Below are 22,830 nucleotides of genomic sequence, written 5' to 3'. Positions count from 1 at the left end.
ACCAGGACTAAACCAGGACTAAACCAGGACTAAACCAGGACTAAACCAAGACTAAACCAGGACTAAACCAGGACTAAACCAAGACTAAACCAAGACTAAACCAGGACTAAACCAGGACTAAACCAGGACTAAACCAAGACTAAACCAGGACTAAACCAGGACTAAACCAGGACTAAACCAGGACTAAACCAGGACTAAACCAGGACTAAACCAGGACTAAACCAGGTCTAAACCAGGACTAAACCAGGACTAAACCAGGACTAAACCAAGACTAAACCAAGACTAAACCAAGACTAAACCAAGACTAAACCAGGACTAAACCAGGACTAAACCAGGACTAAACCAAGACTAAACCAAGACTAAACCAAGACTAAACCAGGACTAAACCAGGACTAAACCAAGACTAAACCAAGACTAAACCAGGACTAAACCAGGACTAAACCAGGACTAAACCAGGACTAAACCAAGACTAAACCAAGACTAAACCAAGACTAAACCAGGACTAAACCAGGACTAAACCAGGACTAAACCAGGACTAAACCAAGACTAAACCAAGACTAAACCAAGACTAAACCAGGACTAAACCAGGACTAAACCAAGACTAAACCAAGACTAAACCAGGACTAAACCAGGACTAAACCAGGACTAAACCAGGACTAAACCAAGACTAAACCAAGACTAAACCAAGACTAAACCAAGACTAAACCAGGACTAAACCAGGACTAAACCAGGACTAAACGTTTTTTGTTTGTCTGGATTTGAGACTTTTATTTTGTGTTTTATCTGTGTGTGTGTGTGTGTACATGTGTGTACATGTGTGTACATGTGTGTACATGTGTGTACATGTGTGTGTACGTGTGTGTGTACATGTGTGTACATGTGTGTACATGTGTGTACATGTGTGTACATGTGTGTGTACGTGTGTGTGTACATGTGTGTACATGTGTGTACATGTGTGTGTACGTGTGTGTGTACATGTGTGTACATGTGTGTACATGTGTGTGTGAGGGGGCGTGTCTATATCCGTGGATTTGGTTGTTTTTTATGCCTTTTAAGGATTTGAACTTTGCACTGTTTCCATTTCCAAACTCAGGTCCAGCAGTATTTTAGTTGATAAAAAAAATTATGGGATTTTATGGGAATTTCTCTGTAAACAATATTTAAATAAAACATGTTTAAAGAGGCAGGTTTGTATTTATTTATTTGTTATTTATTTATTATTATGCTTTTTATCTTATTTTTTCCTTTCTTCTCTCCTCTCTTCTTAGGGGGTGTGTAGGTGTGTATAGGTATATGTACAGGTGTATGTGTACAGGTGTATATGTACAGGTGTATATGTACAGGTGTATGTGTACAGGTGTATATGTACAGGTGTATGTGTACAGGTGTATATGTACAGGTGTATATGTACAGGTGTATGTGTACAGGTGTATATGTACAGGTGTATGTGTACAGGTGTATGTGTACAGGTGTATGTGTACAGGTGTATATGTACAGGTGTATGTGTACAGGTGTATATGTACAGGTGTATGTGTACAGGTGTATATGTACAGGTGTATATGTACAGGTGTATATGTACAGGTGTATGTGTACAGGTGTATATGTACAGGTGTATATGTACAGGTGTATGTGTACAGGTGTATGTGTACAGGTGTATATGTACAGGTGTATGTGTACAGGTGTATGTGTACAGGTGTATGTGTACAGGTGTATGTGTACAGGTGTATGTGTACAGGTGTATATGTACAGGTGTATGTGTACAGGTGTATGTGTACAGGTGTATATGTACAGGTGTATATGTACAGGTGTATGTGTACAGGTGTATATGTACAGGTGTATATGTACAGGTGTATGTGTACAGGTGTATGTGTACAGGTGTATATGTACAGGTGTATATGTACAGGTGTATCATCAAATCAAATCAATTTATTTTTGTAAGGCCCAAAATCACAACAACAGTTGCCTCTGAGGGCCACAGGGAGAAATGAATCAACAATGTCTGTGGTGGCGATGGAGTCAGACAATGTCTGTGGTGGCGAGGGACGATGTCCCAGGGTCCTCTGTCCTTAGACTCTCCTTCTCGGCCAGGAAAAACTACAAAAAAAACCTCTTTGGGAAAAAAGCGTAGAAACCTGGAGGAGTTCCAGTGAAGGAGAGATCCGACTCTCACAGACGGACAGACGGACACGAGGAGACTGGAGCTGGACCCACTCTTCAGGCAGATGAGGGACCGACTGAGGCGAACTGGACCCACTCTTCAGGCAGATGAGGGACCGTCGGAGTCGAGCAGGACCCACTCTTCAGGTAGATGAGGCACCGTCGGAGGCGAGCTGGACCCACTCTTCAGGCAGATGAGGGACCGACTGAGGCGAACTGGAGCCACTCTTCAGGCAGATGAGGGACCGTCCACATGGGGCAGGGACCACTTCACCAGGAGAGGGACATCTGGGTCCACAGGTCCTCAGGAGTGAGAGAAAGAAAAAGAAGGCGGTGAACAGTTTGCAAGTGGAATTAAAAAATAAATATTGTTTGATAGCATAAGTAGTCAGAAGAAGAGGATAGTGCTCAAGCTGTCATACTTCCCCCAGCACAGTTACTCCTAGGGCAGCGTAGCTGAAGCTGTGGGTTTATCTTTCTGTTCCTAACTACTCTGACCATAAGCGATTTCGAAGAGGAACGTTTTAAGCCTGGACTTAAATGAAGAGACCGTGTCAGCATATTTAACATGGGTCGGGAGCTGATTCCATAACACAGGGGCTTGGTAGCTAAACGCTCTACCTCCTACAGTACTTTTAGAGACTCTTGGCACCACCAGAAGGCCGGCATTCTGAGAGCGAAGAGCTCTGTTTGGATGATATGGTTCTATAGCATCTTTGAGGTAGGATGGGGCCATGTCATTTATGGCTTTGTAGGTCAAGAGTAGAATTTTGAATTTGATTCTGGACTCGACGGGGAGCCAGTGAAGAGACTTCAGCACTGGCGTAATGTGCTCTCTTCTTTTTGTTCCTGTTAGTAATCTTGCTGCTGCATTTTGAACCAGTTGAAAGCTTTTTATGGAGCTTTTAGGACACGCTGCAAGCAGGGAGTTACAGTAGTCTAATCTAGTCGTTACAAATGCATGGATAAGTTTTTCGGCATCACTTTTAGGCAGGATTCTTCTGATTTTGGCGATGTTGCGCAAATGGAAATAGGCTGTTTTACAAGCTTGATTTATATGGGCTTTAAATGAGAGCTCCTGGTCAAATAAGACTCCAAGGTTTCTTACAGTAGAACTGGAGGCTACACTGACATTGTCCAGTGTGACTATCTGCTCAGATAGAGCGTCTCGTAGATGCTTAGGGCCAAGCACAATGACCTCGGTTTTTTCAGGGTTAAGAAGCAGGTAGTTTAGTGTCATCCAGGTTTTTATCTCCTTCACACAAGTACTAAGTCATACAGGTGTATGTGTACAGGTATATGTACAGGTATATGTACAGGTATATGTACAGGTATATATACAGGTGTATATGTACAGGTGTATATACAGGTGTATATGTACAGGTGTATATGTACAGGTGTATGTGTACAGGTATATGTACAGGTATATGTACAGGTATATATACAGGTGTATATGTACAGGTGTATATACAGGTGTATATGTACAGGTGTATATGTACAGGTGTATATGTACAGGTGTATGTGTACAGGTATATGTACAGGTATATGTACAGGTATATATACAGGTGTATATGTACAGGTGTATATGTACAGGTGTATATACAGGTGTATATATACAGGTGTATACTGTAATGGCAGAAAATGGGTCATGTCATGTCATTCTGATGTTTTAGGCCATGACATGTCACGGAATTAATATCTTTGTTGTTCTCCTGTGCAGATGGGATAAGAATATGAGGTCCTGATTATACTGAATATCAACTGTCCGGCGCCTCTTAATCATCAATTAATGCGTCAGGACCGGATTCAGTGTGGAAATGGTCTTAGATTAAACCTCTGAAGAGAGAGCTGGAACCGTCACGGACGTGATAGTCTGGTCTATCTCTTTTTGAGCTGATTTGGGTTGTGATTATGTTATGTTTGTTACCACCTATAAAAGGTGTACTTTGTAACTTGTAAAGTTAGGTAGGGACAGAACGAACTTGTCTTAGGGAAAGTGAGGGTGTTTATCCACTGTGCACGTGAATAAACTTCCACCTTTTGAGAGAGACCGAGAGACTCTGTTTCTGCTTCAAGTTATTGCCTGGTTACTCTTTACTTGATCATTGTTTACAGGAAACTGCCGTAACAATACATACAGGTGTGTATATATACAGGTGTATATATACAGGTGTATATGTACAGGTGTATATGTACAGGTATACGTATACAGGTATACGTATACAGGTGTATATATACAGGTGTATATATACAGGTGTATATGTACAGGTGTATGTGTACTGGTGTGTATGTACTGGTGTATGTGTACAGGTGTATGTGTACAGGTGTATGTGTACAGGTGTATGTGTACAGGTGTATGTGTACAGGTGTATATGTACAGGTGTATGTGTACAGGTGTATGTGTACAGGTGTATATGTACAGGTGTATGTGTACAGGTGTATGTGTACAGGTGTATGTGTACAGGTGTATGTGTACAGGTGTATGTGTACAGGTGTATATGTACAGGTGTATGTGTACAGGTGTATGTGTACAGGTGTATATGTACAGGTGTATATGTACAGGTGTATGTGTACAGGTGTATATGTACAGGTGTATGTGTACAGGTGTATGTGTACAGGTGTATGTGTACAGGTGTATGTGTACAGGTGTATGTGTACAGGTGTATATGTACAGGTGTATGTGTACAGGTGTATGTGTACAGGTGTATGTGTACAGGTGTATGTGTACAGGTGTATGTGTACAGGTGTATATGTACAGGTGTATATGTACAGGTGTATGTGTACAGGTGTATGTGTACAGGTGTATGTGTACAGGTGTACACCTAGGTGTACAGGTGTATGTGTACAGGTGTATGTGTACAGGTGTATGTGTACAGGTGTATGTGTACAGGTGTATGTGTACTGGTGTATATGTACAGGTGTATGTGTACAGGTGTATGTGTACAGGTGTATGTGTACAGGTGTATATGTACAGGTGTATGTGTACAGGTGTATGTGTACAGGTGTATGTGTACAGGTGTATGTGTACAGGTGTATGTGTACAGGTGTATATGTACAGGTGTATGTGTACAGGTGTATGTGTACAGGTGTATGTGTACAGGTGTATATGTACAGGTGTATGTGTACAGGTGTATGTGTACAGGTGTATGTGTACAGGTGTATGTGTACTGGTGTATATGTACAGGTGTATGTGTACAGGTGTATATGTACAGGTGTATGTGTACAGGTGTATGTGTACAGGTGTATGTGTACAGGTGTATATGTACAGGTGTATGTGTACAGGTGTATGTGTACAGGTGTATGTGTACAGGTGTATGTGTACAGGTGTATGTGTACAGGTGTATATGTACAGGTGTATGTGTACAGGTGTATGTGTACAGGTGTATATGTACAGGTGTATGTGTACAGGTGTATATGTACAGGTGTATGTGTACAGGTGTATGTGTACAGGTGTATGTGTACAGGTGTATGTGTACAGGTGTATGTGTACAGGTGTATATGTACAGGTGTATGTGTACAGGTGTATATGTACAGGTGTATGTGTACAGGTGTATGTGTACAGGTGTATGTGTACAGGTGTATGTGTACAGGTGTATGTGTACAGGTGTATGTGTACAGGTGTATGTGTACAGTGCGGTGCTGGAGTCTCAGCTTTGGCCTGATGCTGTAAGAAGCTTCTTCTGTTCTCTTGGACAGTCGAGTGGATTCCTGGAAACGGGATGAAGGCCTCATGAGCTCTGCATTGTGGATCAGTACCGGCCCCGTGTCTTTAAATGCAAAATCCATTAAAAAAAAGGTTTGTCCTTCTTTATGACATGTTTATATTTTACTGGTTCAACATGAAAAGTAGAAAACTATTTGCATAATTATTTCAAAATGTCATAAGTTTTCAATGACCTGAGCAGTAAAAAACTGTCATGATGCTCTTGCCCCAAAACTGAGCCCTGTGGCAAACCAAAGACCACTAAATAAGACCTAAGAAGATATGAGTCTCTGTAGTGGGCTGAAGTGTCCATGGTGTGAGGTCAGATGTGCTGACCAGTCAGGTCCTCATGTCCTCATGTCCTCAGGTCCTCATGTACTCATGTCCTCATGTCCTCAGGTCATGTACTCAGGTCCTCATGTCCTCAGGTCCTCATGTCCTCATGTCCTCAGGTCATGTACTCAGGTCCTCATGTCCTCAGGTCCTCATGTCCTCAGGTCATGTACTCAGGTCCTCAGGTCCTCATGTCCTCAGGTCATGTACTCAGGTCCTCATGTCCTCATGTCCTCAGGTCATGTACTCAGGTCCTCATGTCCTCATGTCCTCATGTCCTCAGGTCCTCATGTCCTAAGGTCCTCATGTCCTCAGGTCCTCATGTCCTCATGTCCTCAGGTCCTCATGTCCTCAGGTCCTCATGTCATGTACTCAGGTCCTCATGTCCTCATGTCCTCAGGTCCTCAGGTCCTCATGTCCTCAGGTCCTCATGTCCTCAGGTCATGTACTCAGGTCCTCATGTCCTCATGTCCTCAGGTCCTCATGTCCTCAGGTCATGTACTCAGGTCCTCAGGTCCTCATGTCCTCAGGTCCTCATGTCCTCAGGTCCTAATGTCCTCATGTCCTCAGGTCCTCATGTCCTCATGTCCTCAGGTCCTCATGTCATGTACTCAGGTCCTCATGTCCTCATGTCCTCAGGTCCTCATGTCCTCATGTCCTCAGGTCCTCAGGTCCTCATGTCCTCAGGTCCTCAGGTCCTCATGTCCTCAGGTCATGTCCTCAGGTCCTCATGTCCTCATGTCCTCAGGTCCTCATGTCCTCAGGTCCTCATGTCCTCATGTCCTCATGTCCTCAGGTCCTCATGTCCTCAGGACCTTTGTAATAATACAAAGCTAACTCATTTTTACAGATCTTTATATTCCCAACAAATCGACTAATGTCCAAACGTGTCTTCATGAGACGTCACCGCGGCGAAGCCGGAGGAGAAAGACACAAGAACAAAAATTAAATAAAGACACAAAACTGGTTCTTGTTTAAAACATTTAGTGAGGATCAGAACAGAAAGACCTTAAACCAGGAAGAGAACATATCGAAGAAACATTTTAACGGAGAACTTTGACCTTTGCAGTCGCTCGTGGACCATAATGCACCTGTGCAGCTTCAGTCTTCAAAACAAACAACTTTAATTCATTCTTAAAATCCAAAACAAAAAACACGGTTTAGACCTGGTTTAGACCTGGTTTAGACCTGGTTTAGACCTGGTTTGGACCTGGTTTGGACCTGGTTTAAACCTGGTTTAGACCTGGTTTAGACCTGGTTTAGGCCTGGTTTGGACCTGGTTTAGACCTGGTTTAGGCCTGGTTTAGACCTGGTTTAGACCTGGTTTGGACCTGGTTTGGACCTGGTTTGGACCTGGTTTGGACCTGGTTTAGACCTGGTTTAGACCTGGTTTGGACCTGGTTTGGACCTGGTTTAAACCTGGTTTAGACCTGGTTTAGACCTGGTTTAGTCCTGGTTTAGACCTGGTTTAGACCTGGTTTAGACCTAGTTTAGACCTGGTTTTGTCCTGGTTTAGTCCTGGTTTAGACCTGGTTTAGACCTGGTTTAGACCTGGTTTGGACCTGGTTTGGACCTGGTTTAAACCTGGTTTGGACCTGGTTTAGATCTGGTTTAGACCTGGTTTGGACCTGGTTTGGACCTGGTTTAGATCTGGTTTAGACCTGGTTTAGACCTGGTTTAGATCTGGTTTGGACCTGGTTTAGACCTGGTTTAGACCTGGTTTAGACCTGGTTTGGACCTGGTTTAGATCTGGTTTAGACCTGGTTTGGACCTGGTTTGGACCTGGTTTAGATCTGGTTTAGACCTGGTTTAGACCTAGTTTAGACCTGGTTTAGACCTAGTTTAGATCTGGTTTAGATCTGGTTTGGACCTGGTTTGGACCTGGTTTAGATCTGGTTTAGACCTGGTTTGAACCTGGTTTGGACCTGGTTTAGACCTAGTTTAGATCTGGTTTAGATCTGGTTTGGACCTGGTTTGGACCTGGTTTAGACCTGGTTTAGACCTAGTTTAGATCTGGTTTAGATCTGGTTTGGACCTGGTTTGGACCTGGTTTAGATCTGGTTTGGACCTGGTTTGGACCTGGTTTAGATCTGGTTTAGACCTGGTTTAGACCTGGTTTAGATCTGGTTTGGACCTGGTTTGGACCTGGTTTAGACCTGGTTTAGACCTGGTTTAGACCTTGTCGATTCTTGAGTTTTATTCCGTAAGCAAATGGACGAAGGTGACCGGAAACAAGCCCCTCCGACTCGGATCGCTCTCGATGTGTCCGAGCTGAAACAAGACCAAGAAAACTATTAATACAACAGACCTGGTTTTGTCCTGGTTTAGTCCTGGTTTAGACCTGGTTTAGTCCTGGTTTAGTCCTGGTTTAGTCCTGGTTTAGTCCTGGTTTAGACCCGGTTCAGACGCAGTACTCACCCACCAGTCCATGTCCTCTTCTCCCTCCACGACGATCACTTCTCCAGAGCTGAACGTGAGTTCGTCCGGATTATCGGCCGAACAGCTGTAGAGGGTCATGACCCTCTGAGACTTCTGCTTCTGCCACACAGAGACCAGACTCAGGACTCGAACCCACAACCTCAGGCTAAACCCCTGAGCCACACAGAGACCAGACTCAGGACTCGAACCCACAACCTCAGGCTAAACCCCTGAGCCACACAGAGACCAGACTCAGGACTCGAACCCACAACCTCAGGCTAAACCCCTGAGCCACACAGAGACCAGACTCAGGACTCGAACCCACAACCTCAGGCTAAACCCCTGAGCCACACAGAGACCAGACTCAGGACTCGAACCCACAACCTCAGGCTAAACCCCTGAGCCACACAGAGACCAGACTCAGGACTCGAACCCACAACCTCAGGCTAAACCCCTGAGCCACACAGAGACCAGACTCAGGACTCGAACCCACAGCCTCAGGGTCGCTGGGACACTGGGACACAGGGACACTGGGACACTCACAGAGGTGGTGGTCCGGAGCTTTGGTGCAGGAGGAGGACTTTTGGGGGACAAACAGCCTCGACTGGACCGTGTCCTGACAGAAGGTCTCTGAGGAGGAGCGGGCTCCGAGCTGAAGAGACAGGACAAGTTTAGACCCGGTCCAGTCCCGGTCCAGTCCCGGTCCAGTCATGGTCCAGTCCCGGTCCGGTCCCGGTCCGATCCCGGTCCAGGCCCGGTTCAGTCCCGGTCCAGTCATGGTCCAGGCCCGGTCCGGTCCCGGTCCAGGCCCGGTCCAGGCCCGGTCCAGGCCCGGTCCAGGTCCGGTCCAGGCCCGGTCCAGTCCCGGTCCAGTCCCGGTCCAGACCCGGTCCAGGCCCGGTCCAGGCCCGGTCCAGGCCCGGTCCAGACCCGGTCCAGGCCCGGTTCAGGCCCGGTCCGGTCCCGGTCCCGGTCCAGGCCCGGTCCCGGTCCAGGCCCGGTCCAGGCCCGGTTCAGTCCCGGACCAGGCCCGGTCCAGGCCAGGTTCAGTCCCGGTCCAGGTCCGGTCCGGTCCCGGTCCAGACCCGGTCCAGGCCCGGTCCAGGCCCGGTCCAGACCCGGTCCAGTCCCGGTCTTACCCTCTCCTGGTTGATGCAGACGTTGGGGACTTGGGTCCGGGTTTGGTCTGGTGACTCGGCACTGGAGGAGGAAGAGGCGGGGCTTTATGCGCTGGAGGAGGTGGGGCTTGTGCAGAAAGGGGCGGGGCCTTGAAGTGCGGCGGCGGAGGGGGGAGGGGCATGTTTTTGGCAGACTTAAAGGTCGGCGGAGGAGGCGGAGCCGGCGGCAGAACTGAGACACAAACAAGCGTTAGCTTAGCTTAGCTCAGTGTGCTAGCGCCCTCTGCTGGCCTGAAGTGTCATCACAGTTTATTTAACATGGATCACACATTAAACAGCTCACGCTTAAGTTAGCGGCTAATGCTAACGGAAGAGACTTTACAGCGGCGCGCGGGAGCAGGAAGTACTCACCATACATGGAGCTGTTCCTGTCGGGGGGGCGGGGCTCGTTGGGGTCAGAGGACGAGCGCTGCCGGCCCACCGTCTCCAACGGGGCCGAATGTGAACCTGGCACAGACCAAAAGACATTCACTCAGACACATGTGAGCCATGTCCCACAGGGGGCGCTCTCTGACCTCAGGGGGGTGCTCTCTGACCTCAGGGGGCTCTCTGATCTCCGGAGGGTGCTCTCTGACCTCTGGGGGGCGCTCTCTGATCTCTGGGGGGTGCTCTCTGACCTCTGGGGGGTGCTCTCTGACCTCAGGGGGCTCTCTGACCTCCGGAGGGTGCTCTCTGACCTCTGGGGGGCGCTCTCTGACCTCAGGGGGCTCTCTGACCTCCGGAGGGTGCTCTCTGACCTCCGGGGGGCGCTCTCTGACCTCTGGGGGGTGCTCTCTGACCTCAGGGGGGCGCTCTCTGACCTCGGGGGGGCGCTCTCTGACCTCTGGGGGGCGCTCTCTGACCTCTGGGGGGCGCTCTCTGACCTCGGGGGGGGCGCTCTCTGACCTCTGTGGGGCGCTCTCTGACCTCGGGGGGGCGCTCTCTGACCTCGGGGGGGCGCTCTCTGACCTCGGGGGGGCGCTCTCTGACCTCTGTGGGGCGCTCTCTGACCTCGGGGGGCACTCTCTGACCTCGGGGGGGCGCTCTCTGACCTCGGGGGGGCGCTCTCTGACCTCTGGGGGGCACTCTCTGACCTCAGGGGGGCGCTCTCTGACCTCGGGGGGGGCGGTCTCTGACCTCTGGGGGGCGCTCTCTGACCTCGGGGGGGGCGCTCTCTGACCTCGGGGGGGCGCTCTCTGACCTCTGTGGTGCGCTCTCTGACCTCGGGGGGCGCTCTCTGACCTCGGGGGGGCGCTCTCTGACCTCGGGGGGGCGCTCTCTGACCTCTGGGGGGCACTCTCTGACCTCAGGGGGGCGCTCTCTGACCTCGGGGGGGGGCGGTCTCTGACCTCTGGGGGGCGCTCTCTGACCTCGGGGGGGCGCTCTCTGACCTCGGGGGGGCGCTCTCTGACCTCTGTGGGGCGCTCTCTGACCTCTGGGGGGTGCTCTCTGACCTCAGGGGGGCGCTCTCTGACCTCGGGGGGGGCGCTCTCTGACCTCTGGGGGGCGCTCTCTGACCTCGGGGGGGCGCTCTCTGACCTCGGGGGGGCGCTCTCTGACCTCTGTGGGGCGCTCTCTGACCTCGGGGGGCGCTCTCTGACCTCGGGGGGGCGCTCTCTGACCTCGGGGGGGCGCTCTCTGACCTCTCGGGGGCACTCTCTGACCTCAGGGGGGCGCTCTCTGACCTCGGGGGGGGGGCGGTCTCTGACCTCTGGGGGGCGGTCTCTGACCTCGGGGGGGCGCTCTCTGACCTCGGGGGGGCGCTCTCTGACCTCGGGGGGGCGCTCTCTGACCTCGGGGGGGCGCTCTCTGACCTCTGGGGGGCGCTCTCTGACCTCAGGGGGGCGCTCTCTGACCTCGGGGGGGGGGCGGTCTCTGACCTCTGGGGGGCGCTCTCTGACCTCGGGGGGGCGCTCTCTGACCTCGGGGGGGCGCTCTCTGACCTCTGTGGGGCGCTCTCTGACCTCGGGGGGGCGCTCTCTGACCTCGGGGGGGGCGCTCTCTGACCTCGGGGGGCGCTCTCTGACCTCGGGGGGGCGCTCTCTGACCTCGGGGGGGCGCTCTGGGTGGCAGCAGGGGCGTGGCTTCCAGGTCCATCATGGTGCCGTACGTCTCGTTGTTGATCATCACGCTGGCCACGCCCGGTCTCTGTCGGTCTCTCGCCAGCATCGCAGCGTCTCTCGCCAGCAGTGCCAGGTTGGGCTGAGAGGGGGCGCTGCCGGGCACGAAGCAGCTGACCGGGCGCTCGGGTCGGGCGTCGGGTCGGGCGTTGAGTCGGGGGTCGGGTCGGGGGTCCGCAGGGCGCTCTGTGGGCTGGTCCTGGAGGCGGTCCTGGAGGCGGTCCTGGAGGCGGATGGGGATGGGCTGTGGAGGCGGGACACTCCGGGGTTAATGCTCTTATTAAAGTCACAGTAACATGTAAACGAGGACGTCACAAGTCTGTTAGCCGTTAGCTCTTTGGATTAATCAAAACTTGTGTTTGTATGTGAGCTAATGCTAACAGCTAATGCTAACGACTAATGCTAACGTTTATAGGAAAAATACAGCAGACAGAAATTCAGAAATGTTCCTGAGTGATCGAAAGCATCAAACACTGGTTATGTCTATAGACACAATGCAGTGACCTCTGACCCCAGGAGCCAGTGACCTCTGACCCCAGGAGCCAGTGACCTCTGACCCCAGGAGCCAGTGACCTCTGACCCCAGGAGCGCAGTGAACTCTGACCCCAGGAGTGCAGTGACCTCAGTGATCTCTGACCCCAGGAGAAGTGACCTCTGACCCAAGGAGCAAAGTGACCTCTGACCCCAGGAGTGCGGTGACCTCAGTGATCTCTGACCCCAGGAGAAGTGACCTCTGACCCAAGGAGCAAAGTGACCTCTGACCCCAGGAGTGCGGTGACCTCAGTGATCTCTGACCCCAGGAGCACAGTGACCTCTGACCCAAGGAGCACAGTGACCTCTGACCCCAGGAGTGCGGTGACCTCAGTGATCTCTGACCCCAGGAGCACAGTGACCTCTGACCCCAGGAGCACAGTGACCTCTGACCCCAGGAGTGCGGCGACCTCAGTGATCTCTGACCCCAGGAGCACAGTGACCTCAGTGACCTCTGACCTTGTCCTCCATCTCGTCCTCGCTCTCGTCCAGGTCTTCGTTCTTCAGTCTCCACTCGTACTCCACATGAACATGAACGTTAAACTTCCCGCTCTGAGCCTGAGTCAGCTGCAACACAGAAGTACTGTCAAAGTACTATCAAAGTACACAGGAAGTACTGTCAAAGTACTATCAAAGTACTGTCAAAGTACTATCAAAGTACACAGGAAGTACTGTCAAAGTACTATCAAAGTACTGTCAAAGTACTATCAAAGTACACAGGAAGTACTGTAAAAGCACTATCAAAGTACACAGGAAGTTCTGTCAAAGTACTATCAAAGTACACAGGAAGTACTGTCAAAGTACTATCAAAGTACTGTCAAAGTACTATCAAAGTACACAGGAAGTACTGTCAAAGTAATATCAAAGTACAAAGGAAGTACTTAGCAGGAAGTACTGTCAAAGTACTATCAAAGTACACAGGAAGTACTGTCAAAGTACTATTAAAGTACACAGGAAGAACTGTCAAAGTACTATCAAGGTACACAGGAAGTACTGTCAAAGTAATATCAAGATAAACAGAAGTACACAGTAGTACACCGTAGTACACAGTAGTACACAGTAGTAAACGGTGTTACACAGTAGTACACAGTAGTACACAGTGTAACACAGTAGTACACAGTAGTACACAGTTTAACACAGTGTAACACAGTAGTACACAGTAGTACACAGTGTAACACAGTAGTACACAGTAGTACACAGTTTAACACAGTGTAACACAGTAGTACACAGTAGTACACAGTAGTTCACAGTGTTACACAGTAGTACACATTGTTACACAGTGTTACACAGTAGTACAGTGTTACAGAGTAGTACACAGTAGTACACAGTTACACAGTAGTACACAGTAGTACACAGTGTTACACATGTAGTACACAGTACTACAGAGTGTTACATTGTAGTACACAGTAGTACATATTGTTAAACAGTAAAACACAGTGTTACACAGTAGTAAACAGTGTAACACAGTAGTACACATTTTTACACAGTAGTACACATTTTTACACAGTAGTACACAGTGTTATACAGTAGTACACAGTAGTACAGTTTTACACAGTAGTACACAGTGTTACACAGTAGTACACAGTGGGTTAGTACAAAGTAGTACAAAGTGTTACCAGCAGTACACAGTGTTACACAGTAGTACACAGTGTTACACAGTAGTACACAGTAGTACACAGTGTTACACAGTAGTACGCAGTAGTTCACAGTGTTACACAGTAGTACGCAGTAGTTCACAGTGTTACAGAGTAGTACACAGTAGGTCACAGTGTTACAGAGTAGTACACCGTAGTACACAGTGCTACACAGTAGTACACAGTAGTACACAGTGTTACAGAGTAGTACACAGTAGTACACAGTAGTAAACAGTGTTACAGAGTAGTACACAGTGTTACACAGTAGTACACTTTAGTACACAGTGTTACACAGTAGTACAGAGTAGTACACAGTAGTAGACAGTAGTACACAGTAGTACAGTGGGTTAGTACAGAGTAGTACACAGTGTTACAAAGTAGTGCACAGTAGTACACAGTGGGTTAGTACACAGTAGTACACAGTGTTACACAGTAGTACCCAGTAGTACCCAGTAGTACAAAGTAGTACACAGCGTAACACAGTAGTAAAAAGTAGTACACAGTAGTGCACAGTAGTAAACTTTGTTACACACACAGTGTAACACAGTAGTACAGAGTAGTACACAGTGTTACACAGTGTTACACAGTGTAACACAGTAGTACAGAGTAGTACACAGTAGTACACAGTAGTAAACATTGTTACACAGTAGTACACAGTAGTAAACTTTGTTACACACACAGTGTAACACAGTAGTACAGAGTAGTACACAGTAGTACACAGTAGTACACAGTGTTACAGAGTAGTACACAGTAGTACACAGTGTTACACCGTAGTACACATTGTTACACAGTAGTACACAGTGTTACACAGTAGTACACAATAGCACACAGTGTTACACAGTAGTACACAGTAGTACACAGTTTTATACAGTTTTACACAGTAGTACAGTTTTACACAGTAGTACACAGTGTTACACAGTGGTAAACATTGTTACACAGTAGTACACAGTAGTAAACATTGTTACACAGTAGTACACAGTAGTAAACTTTGTTACACACACAGTGTAACACAGTAGTACAGAGTAGTACACAGTGTTACAGTGTTACACAGTGTAACACAGTAGTACAGAGTAGTACACAGTAGTACACAGTAGTACACAGTGTTACAGAGTAGTACACAGTAGTACACAGTGTTACACGGTAGTACAAAGTAGTACACAGTGTTCCACAGTAATACACAGTAGTACACAGTAGTAAACAGTAGTACACAGTGTTACAGTGTTACACAGTAGTACACAGTAGTACATAGTGTTACACAGTAGTGCACAGTAGTACACAGTGTAACACAGTAGTACAAAGTAGTACACAGTAGTGCACAGTAGTACACAGTGTTGCACAGTAGTACACAGTAGTACACAGTGTAACACAGTAGTACAGAGTAGTACACAGTGTTACACAGTAGTACACAGTGTAACACAGTAGTACAGAGTAGTACACAGTGTTACACAGTAGTACACAGTAGTACACAGTGTTACACGGTAGTACACAGTAGTACACAGTGTTACACATTAATACACAGTAGTACACAGTAGTAAACAGTAGTACACAGTGTTACAAAGTAGTACACAGTAGTACACAGTGTTACACAGTAGTACACAGTGTAACACACTAGTACAGATTAGTACACAGTGTTACACAGTAGTACACAGTAGTACACAGTGTTACAGAGTAGTACACAGTAGTACAGAGTGTTACACAGTAGTACACAGTAGTAAACATTGTTACACAGTAGTACACAGTGTAACACAGTAGTACACAGTGTTACACATTGTTACACAGTAGTACACAGTAGTACACAGTAGTACACAGTCTAACACAGAAGTACACAGTGTAACACAGTAGTACACAGTAGTACACAATGTAACACAGTAGTACACAGTGTAACAGAGTAGTACACAGTGTTACACAGTAGTACACAGTGTTACACAGTGTAACAGTAGTACACAGTAGTACACAGTGTTACACAGTAGTACACAGTGTTACACAGTAGTATAGACACTGTTACACAGTGGGTTAGTACAGAGTAGTACAGAGTAGTACACAGTAGTACACAGTGTTACACAGTAGTACACAGTGTTACACAGTAGTACCCAGTAGTACAAAGTAGTACACAGTGTAACACAGTAGTAAAAAGTAGTACACAGTAGCACACAGTAGTACACAGTGTTACACAGTAGTACACAGTGTAACACAGTAGTACATAGTAGTACACAGTAGTACACAGTTTTACACAGTAGTACACAGTTGTACACAGTGTTATACAGTAGTACACAGTGTTACACAGTAGTACACAGTGTTACACCGTAGTACACATTGTTACACAGTAGTACACAGTAGTACACAGTGTTACACAGTAGTACCCAGTAGTACCCAGTAGTACACAGTAGTATACATTGTTACACAGTAGCACACAGTGTTACACAGTAGTACACAGTAGTACAGAGTTTTACACAGTAGTACACAGTTTTACACAGTAGTACACAGTAGTAAACATTGTTACACAGTATTACACAGTAGTAAAAAGTGTAACACAGTAGTACACAGTAGTACACAGTCTAACACAGTAGTACATAGTGTAACACAGTAGTATACAGTAGTACACAGGAGTACACAGTGTTACACAGTGTTACACAGTAGTTCACAGTGTAACACAGTAGTACAGAGTAGTACACAGTGTAACACAGTAGTACACATTGTTACACAGTGTTACACAGTAGTACAGTGTTACAGAGTAGTACACAGTAGTACACAGTGTTACACAGTAGTACATAGTGTTACACAGTAGTACAGAGTAGTATAGAGTAGTACACAGTAGTACACAGTAGTACACAGTAGTACACAGTGTTACAAAGTTGTACACAGTGTTACATTGTAGTACACAGTAGTACATATTGTTAAACAGTAAAACACAGTGTTGCACAGTAGTACACAGTAGTAAATAGTGTTACACAGTAGTACACAGTAGTACAGAGTGTAACACAGTAGTACACATTTTTACACAGTAGTACACATTTTTACACAGTAGTACACAGTGTTACACAGTGTTACACAGTAGTACACAGTAGTACACAATGTTATACAGTAGTACACAGTAGTACACAGTGTTATACAGTAGTACACAGTAGTACACAGTTTTACACAGTAGTACAGTTTTACACAGTAGTACACAGTGTTACACAGTAGTACACAGTGTTACACAGTGTTACACAGTAGTACACAGTAGTACACAGTAGTACACGTAGTACACAGTGTTACACAGTGTTACACAGTAGTACACAGTAGTACACAGTAGTACACAGTAGTTCACAGTGTTACAGAGTAGTACACCGTAGTACACAGTGTTACACAGTAGTACACAGTAGTACACAGTGTTACAGAGTAGTACACAGTAGTACACAGTGTTAGAGAGTAGTAAACATTGTTACACAGTGTTACACAGTAGTACAGTGTTACAGAGTAGTACACAGGAGTACACAGTGTTACAAAGGAGTACACAGTGTTACACAGTAGTACAGAGTAGTACACAGTAGTAGACAGTAGTACACAGTAGTACAGTGGGTTAGTACAGAGTAGTACACAGTAGTACACAGTGTTACACAGTAGTACACAGTGTTACAGAGTAGTACCCAGTAGTACCCAGTAGTACAAAGTAGTACACAGCGTAACACAGTAGTAAAAAGTAGTACACAGTAGTGCACAGTGTTACACAGTAGTGCACAGTGTTACACAGTAGTACACAGTGTTACACCGTAGTACACATTGTTACACAGTAGTACACAGTGTTACACAGTAGGACACAATAGTACAGAGTAGTACACAGTAGTACACAGTAGTACAGTGTTACACAGTAGTACACATTGTTACACAGTAGTACACAGTAGTACACAGTAGTACACAGTAGTACACATTGTTACACAGTAGCACACAGTATTACACAGTAGTACACAGTAGTACACAGTGTTACACAGTAGTGCACAGTTTTACATAGTAGTAAACAGTTTTACACAGTAGTACACAGTGTTACACAGTAGTAAACATTGTTACACAGTAGTACACAGTAGTAAACATTGTTACACAGTAGTACACAGTAGTAAACTTTGTTACACAGTGTTACACAGTAGTACACAGTGTTAGACAGTAGTACCCAGTAGTACAAAGTAGTACACAGTGTAACACAGTAGTAAAAAGTAGTACACAGTAGTGCACAGTAGCACACAGTAGTACACAGTGTTACACAGTAGTACGCAGTAGTACAGAGTGTTACACAGTAGTACACAGTGTTACACCGTAGTACACATTGTTACACAGTAGTACCCAGTAGTACACAGTAGTACACAGTAGTACACAGTAGTACACAGTGTTACACAGTAGTACAGAGTAGTACACAGTGTTACACAGTAGTACACAGTGTTACAGAGTAGTACACAGTAGTACACAGTGTTACACAGTGTAACACAGTAGTAAAAAGTAGTACACAGTAGTGCACAGTAGTAAACTTTGTTACACACACAGTGTAACACAGTAGTACAGAGTAGTACACAGTGTTACACAGTGTTACACAGTGTAACACAGTAGTACAGAGTAGTACACAGTAGTACACAGTAGTAAACATTGTTACACAGTAGTACACAGTAGTAAACTTTGTTACACACACAGTGTAACACAGTAGTACAGAGTAGTACACAGTAGTACACAGTAGTACACAGTGTTACAGAGTAGTACACAGTAGTACACAGTGTTACACCGTAGTACACATTGTTACACAGTAGTACACAGTGTTACACAGTAGTACACAATAGCACACAGTGTTACACAGTAGTACACAGTAGTACACAGTTTTATACAGTTTTACACAGTAGTACAGTTTTACACAGTAGTACACAGTGTTACACAGTGGTAAACATTGTTACACAGTAGTACACAGTAGTAAACATTGTTACACAGTAGTACACAGTAGTAAACTTTGTTACACACACAGTGTAACACAGTAGTACAGAGTAGTACACAGTGTTACAGTGTTACACAGTGTAACACAGTAGTACAGAGTAGTACACAGTAGTACACAGTAGTACACAGTGTTACAGAGTAGTACACAGTGTTACACGGTAGTACAAAGTAGTACACAGTGTTCCACAGTAATACACAGTAGTACACAGTAGTAAACAGTAGTACACAGTGTTACAGTGTTACACAGTAGTACACAGTAGTACATAGTGTTACACAGTAGTACACAGTAGTGCACAGTAGTACACAGTGTAACACAGTAGTACAAAGTAGTACACAGTAGTGCACAGTAGTACACAGTGTTACACAGTAGTACACAGTAGTACACAGTGTAACACAGTAGTACAGAGTAGTACACAGTGTTACACAGTAGTACACAGTGTAACACAGTAGTACAGAGTAGTACACAGTGTTACACAGTAGTACACAGTAGTACACAGTGTTACACGGTAGTACACAGTAGTACACAGTGTTACACATTAATACACAGTAGTACACAGTAGTAAACAGTAGTACACAGTGTTACAAAGTAGTACACAGTAGTACACAGTGTTACACAGTAGTACACAGTGTAACACACTAGTACAGATTAGTACACAGTGTTACACAGTAGTACACAGTAGTACACAGTGTTACAGAGTAGTACACAGTAGTACAGAGTGTTACACAGTAGTACACAGTAGTAAACATTGTTACACAGTAGTACACAGTGTAACACAGTAGTACACAGTGTTACACATTGTTACACAGTAGTACACAGTAGTACACAGTAGTACACAGTCTAACACAGAAGTACACAGTGTAACACAGTAGTACACAGTAGTACACAATGTAACACAGTAGTACACAGTGTAACAGAGTAGTACACAGTGTTACACAGTAGTACACAGTGTTACACAGTGTAACAGTAGTACACAGTAGTACACAGTGTTACACAGTAGTACACAGTGTTACACAGTAGTATAGACACTGTTACACAGTGGGTTAGTACAGAGTAGTACAGAGTAGTACACAGTAGTACACAGTGTTACACAGTAGTACACAGTGTTACACAGTAGTACCCAGTAGTACAAAGTAGTACACAGTGTAACACAGTAGTAAAAAGTAGTACACAGTAGCACACAGTAGTACACAGTGTTACACAGTAGTACACAGTGTAACACAGTAGTACATAGTAGTACACAGTAGTACACAGTTTTACACAGTAGTACACAGTTGTACACAGTGTTATACAGTAGTACACAGTGTTACACAGTAGTACACAGTGTTACACCGTAGTACACATTGTTACACAGTAGTACACAGTAGTACACAGTGTTACACAGTAGTACCCAGTAGTACCCAGTAGTACACAGTAGTATACATTGTTACACAGTAGCACACAGTGTTACACAGTAGTACACAGTAGTACAGAGTTTTACACAGTAGTACACAGTTTTACACAGTAGTACACAGTAGTAAACATTGTTACACAGTATTACACAGTAGTAAAAAGTGTAACACAGTAGTACACAGTAGTACACAGTATAACACAGTAGTACACAGTGTAACACAGTAGTACACAGGAGTACACAGTGTTACACAGTGTTACACAGTAGTTCACAGTGTAACACAGTAGTACAGAGTAGTACACAGTGTAACACAGTAGTACACATTGTTACACAGTGTTACACAGTAGTACAGTGTTACAGAGTAGTACACAGTAGTACACAGTGTTACACAGTAGTACATAGTGTTACACAGTAGTACAGAGTAGTATAGAGTAGTACACAGTAGTACACAGTAGTACACAGTAGTACACAGTGTTACAAAGTTGTACACAGTGTTACATTGTAGTACACAGTAGTACATATTGTTAAACAGTAAAACACAGTGTTGCACAGTAGTACACAGTAGTAAATAGTGTTACACAGTAGTACACAGTAGTACAGAGTGTAACACAGTAGTACACATTTTTACACAGTAGTACACATTTTTACACAGTAGTACACAGTGTTACACAGTGTTACACAGTAGTACACAGTAGTACACAATGTTATACAGTAGTACACAGTAGTACACAGTGTTATACAGTAGTACACAGTAGTACACAGTTTTACACAGTAGTACAGTTTTACACAGTAGTACACAGTGTTACACAGTAGTACACAGTGTTACACAGTGTTACACAGTAGTACACAGTAGTACACAGTAGTACACGTAGTACACAGTGTTACACAGTGTTACACAGTAGTACACAGTAGTACACAGTAGTACACAGTAGTTCACAGTGTTACAGAGTAGTACACCGTAGTACACAGTGTTACACAGTAGTACACAGTAGTACACAGTGTTACAGAGTAGTACACAGTAGTACACAGTGTTAGAGAGTAGTAAACATTGTTACACAGTGTTACACAGTAGTACAGTGTTACAGAGTAGTACACAGGAGTACACAGTGTTACAAAGGAGTACACAGTGTTACACAGTAGTACAGAGTAGTACACAGTAGTAGACAGTAGTACACAGTAGTACAGTGGGTTAGTACAGAGTAGTACACAGTAGTACACAGTGTTACACAGTAGTACACAGTGTTACACAGTAGTACCCAGTAGTACCCAGTAGTACAAAGTAGTACACAGCGTAACACAGTAGTAAAAAGTAGTACACAGTAGTGCACAGTGTTACACAGTAGTACACAGTGTTACACCGTAGTACACATTGTTACACAGTAGTACACAGTGTTACACAGTAGGACACAATAGTACAGAGTAGTACACAGTAGTACACAGTAGTACACAGTGTTACACAGTAGTACACATTGTTACACAGTAGTACACAGTAGTACACAGTAGTACACAGTAGTACACATTGTTACACAGTAGCACACAGTGTTACACAGTAGTACACAGTAGTACACAGTGTTACACAGTAGTGCACAGTTTTACATAGTAGTAAACAGTTTTACACAGTAGTACACAGTGTTACACAGTAGTAAACATTGTTACACAGTAGTACACAGTAGTAAACATTGTTACACAGTAGTACACAGTAGTAAACTTTGTTACACAGTGTTACACAGTAGTACACAGTGTTAGACAGTAGTACCCAGTAGTACAAAGTAGTACACAGTGTAACACAGTAGTAAAAAGTAGTACACAGTAGTGCACAGTAGCACAGAGTAGTACACAGTGTTACACAGTAGTACGCAGTAGTACAGAGTGTTACACAGTAGTACACAGTGTTACACCGTAGTACACATTGTTACACAGTAGTACCCAGTAGTACACAGTAGTACACAGTAGTACACAGTAGTACACAGTGTTACACAGTAGTACACAGTAGAATACAGTGTTAAACAGTAGTACACAGTAGTACACAGTGTTACACAGTAGTACACAGTGTAACACAGTAGTACAGAGTAGTACACAGTGTTACACAGTAGTACACAGTGTTACAGAGTAGTACACAGTAGTACACAGTGTTACACAGTGTAACACAGTAGTACAGCGTAGTACACAGTGTTACACAGTAGTACACAGTGTTACACAGTAGTACAGTGTTACACAGTAGTACACAGTAGTACACAGTGTTACACATTAGTACACAGTAGTACACAGTAGTAAAGGTGTAGTACACAGTGTTACACAGTAGTACACAGTGGGTTAGTACACAGTAGTACACAGTGTTACCAGCAGTACACAGCAGTACACAGTGTTAGACATTAGTACACAGTAGTACACAGTAGTACAGAGTAGTACACAGTGTTACACAGTAGTACACAGTGGGTTAGT

General features: G+C 45.4%; 1 protein-coding gene across 2 annotated transcripts in view; it reads right to left on the bottom strand.

The window, feature by feature from the left end:
• Nucleotides 1-8,266: 8,266 nt before the first annotated feature.
• LOC140362933 (arf-GAP with SH3 domain, ANK repeat and PH domain-containing protein 2-like) overlaps nt 8,267-22,830 on the bottom strand; it is a 126,365-nt gene continuing 111,801 nt past the window's right edge. Inside the window, exons 22-28 of one of the 2 annotated variants that reach the window (XM_072452669.1) lie at nt 12,879-12,986; nt 11,817-12,132; nt 10,141-10,236; nt 9,751-9,961; nt 9,155-9,263; nt 8,612-8,731; nt 8,267-8,464 (exon numbers count right to left, since the gene is read on the bottom strand). In XM_072452669.1, coding sequence (XP_072308770.1) covers nt 8,390-8,464; nt 8,612-8,731; nt 9,155-9,263; nt 9,751-9,961; nt 10,141-10,236; nt 11,817-12,132; nt 12,879-12,986 — 1,035 coding nt within the window. In that variant the 3' untranslated portion in view covers nt 8,267-8,389. The remainder of the gene's footprint in view (nt 8,465-8,611; nt 8,732-9,154; nt 9,264-9,750; nt 9,962-10,140; nt 10,237-11,816; nt 12,133-12,878; nt 12,987-22,830) is intronic. The other variant, XM_072459470.1, reaches the window with a different exon arrangement.

Source organism: Eucyclogobius newberryi, unplaced genomic scaffold (assembly GCF_026437365.1).
Source record: "Eucyclogobius newberryi isolate DKJ021-1_F unplaced genomic scaffold, fEucNew1.0.hap1 SCAF_1, whole genome shotgun sequence".
Taxonomy (NCBI): domain Eukaryota; kingdom Metazoa; phylum Chordata; class Actinopteri; order Gobiiformes; family Gobiidae; genus Eucyclogobius; species Eucyclogobius newberryi.
This window is presented reverse-complemented; position numbering and strand designations above follow the sequence as displayed.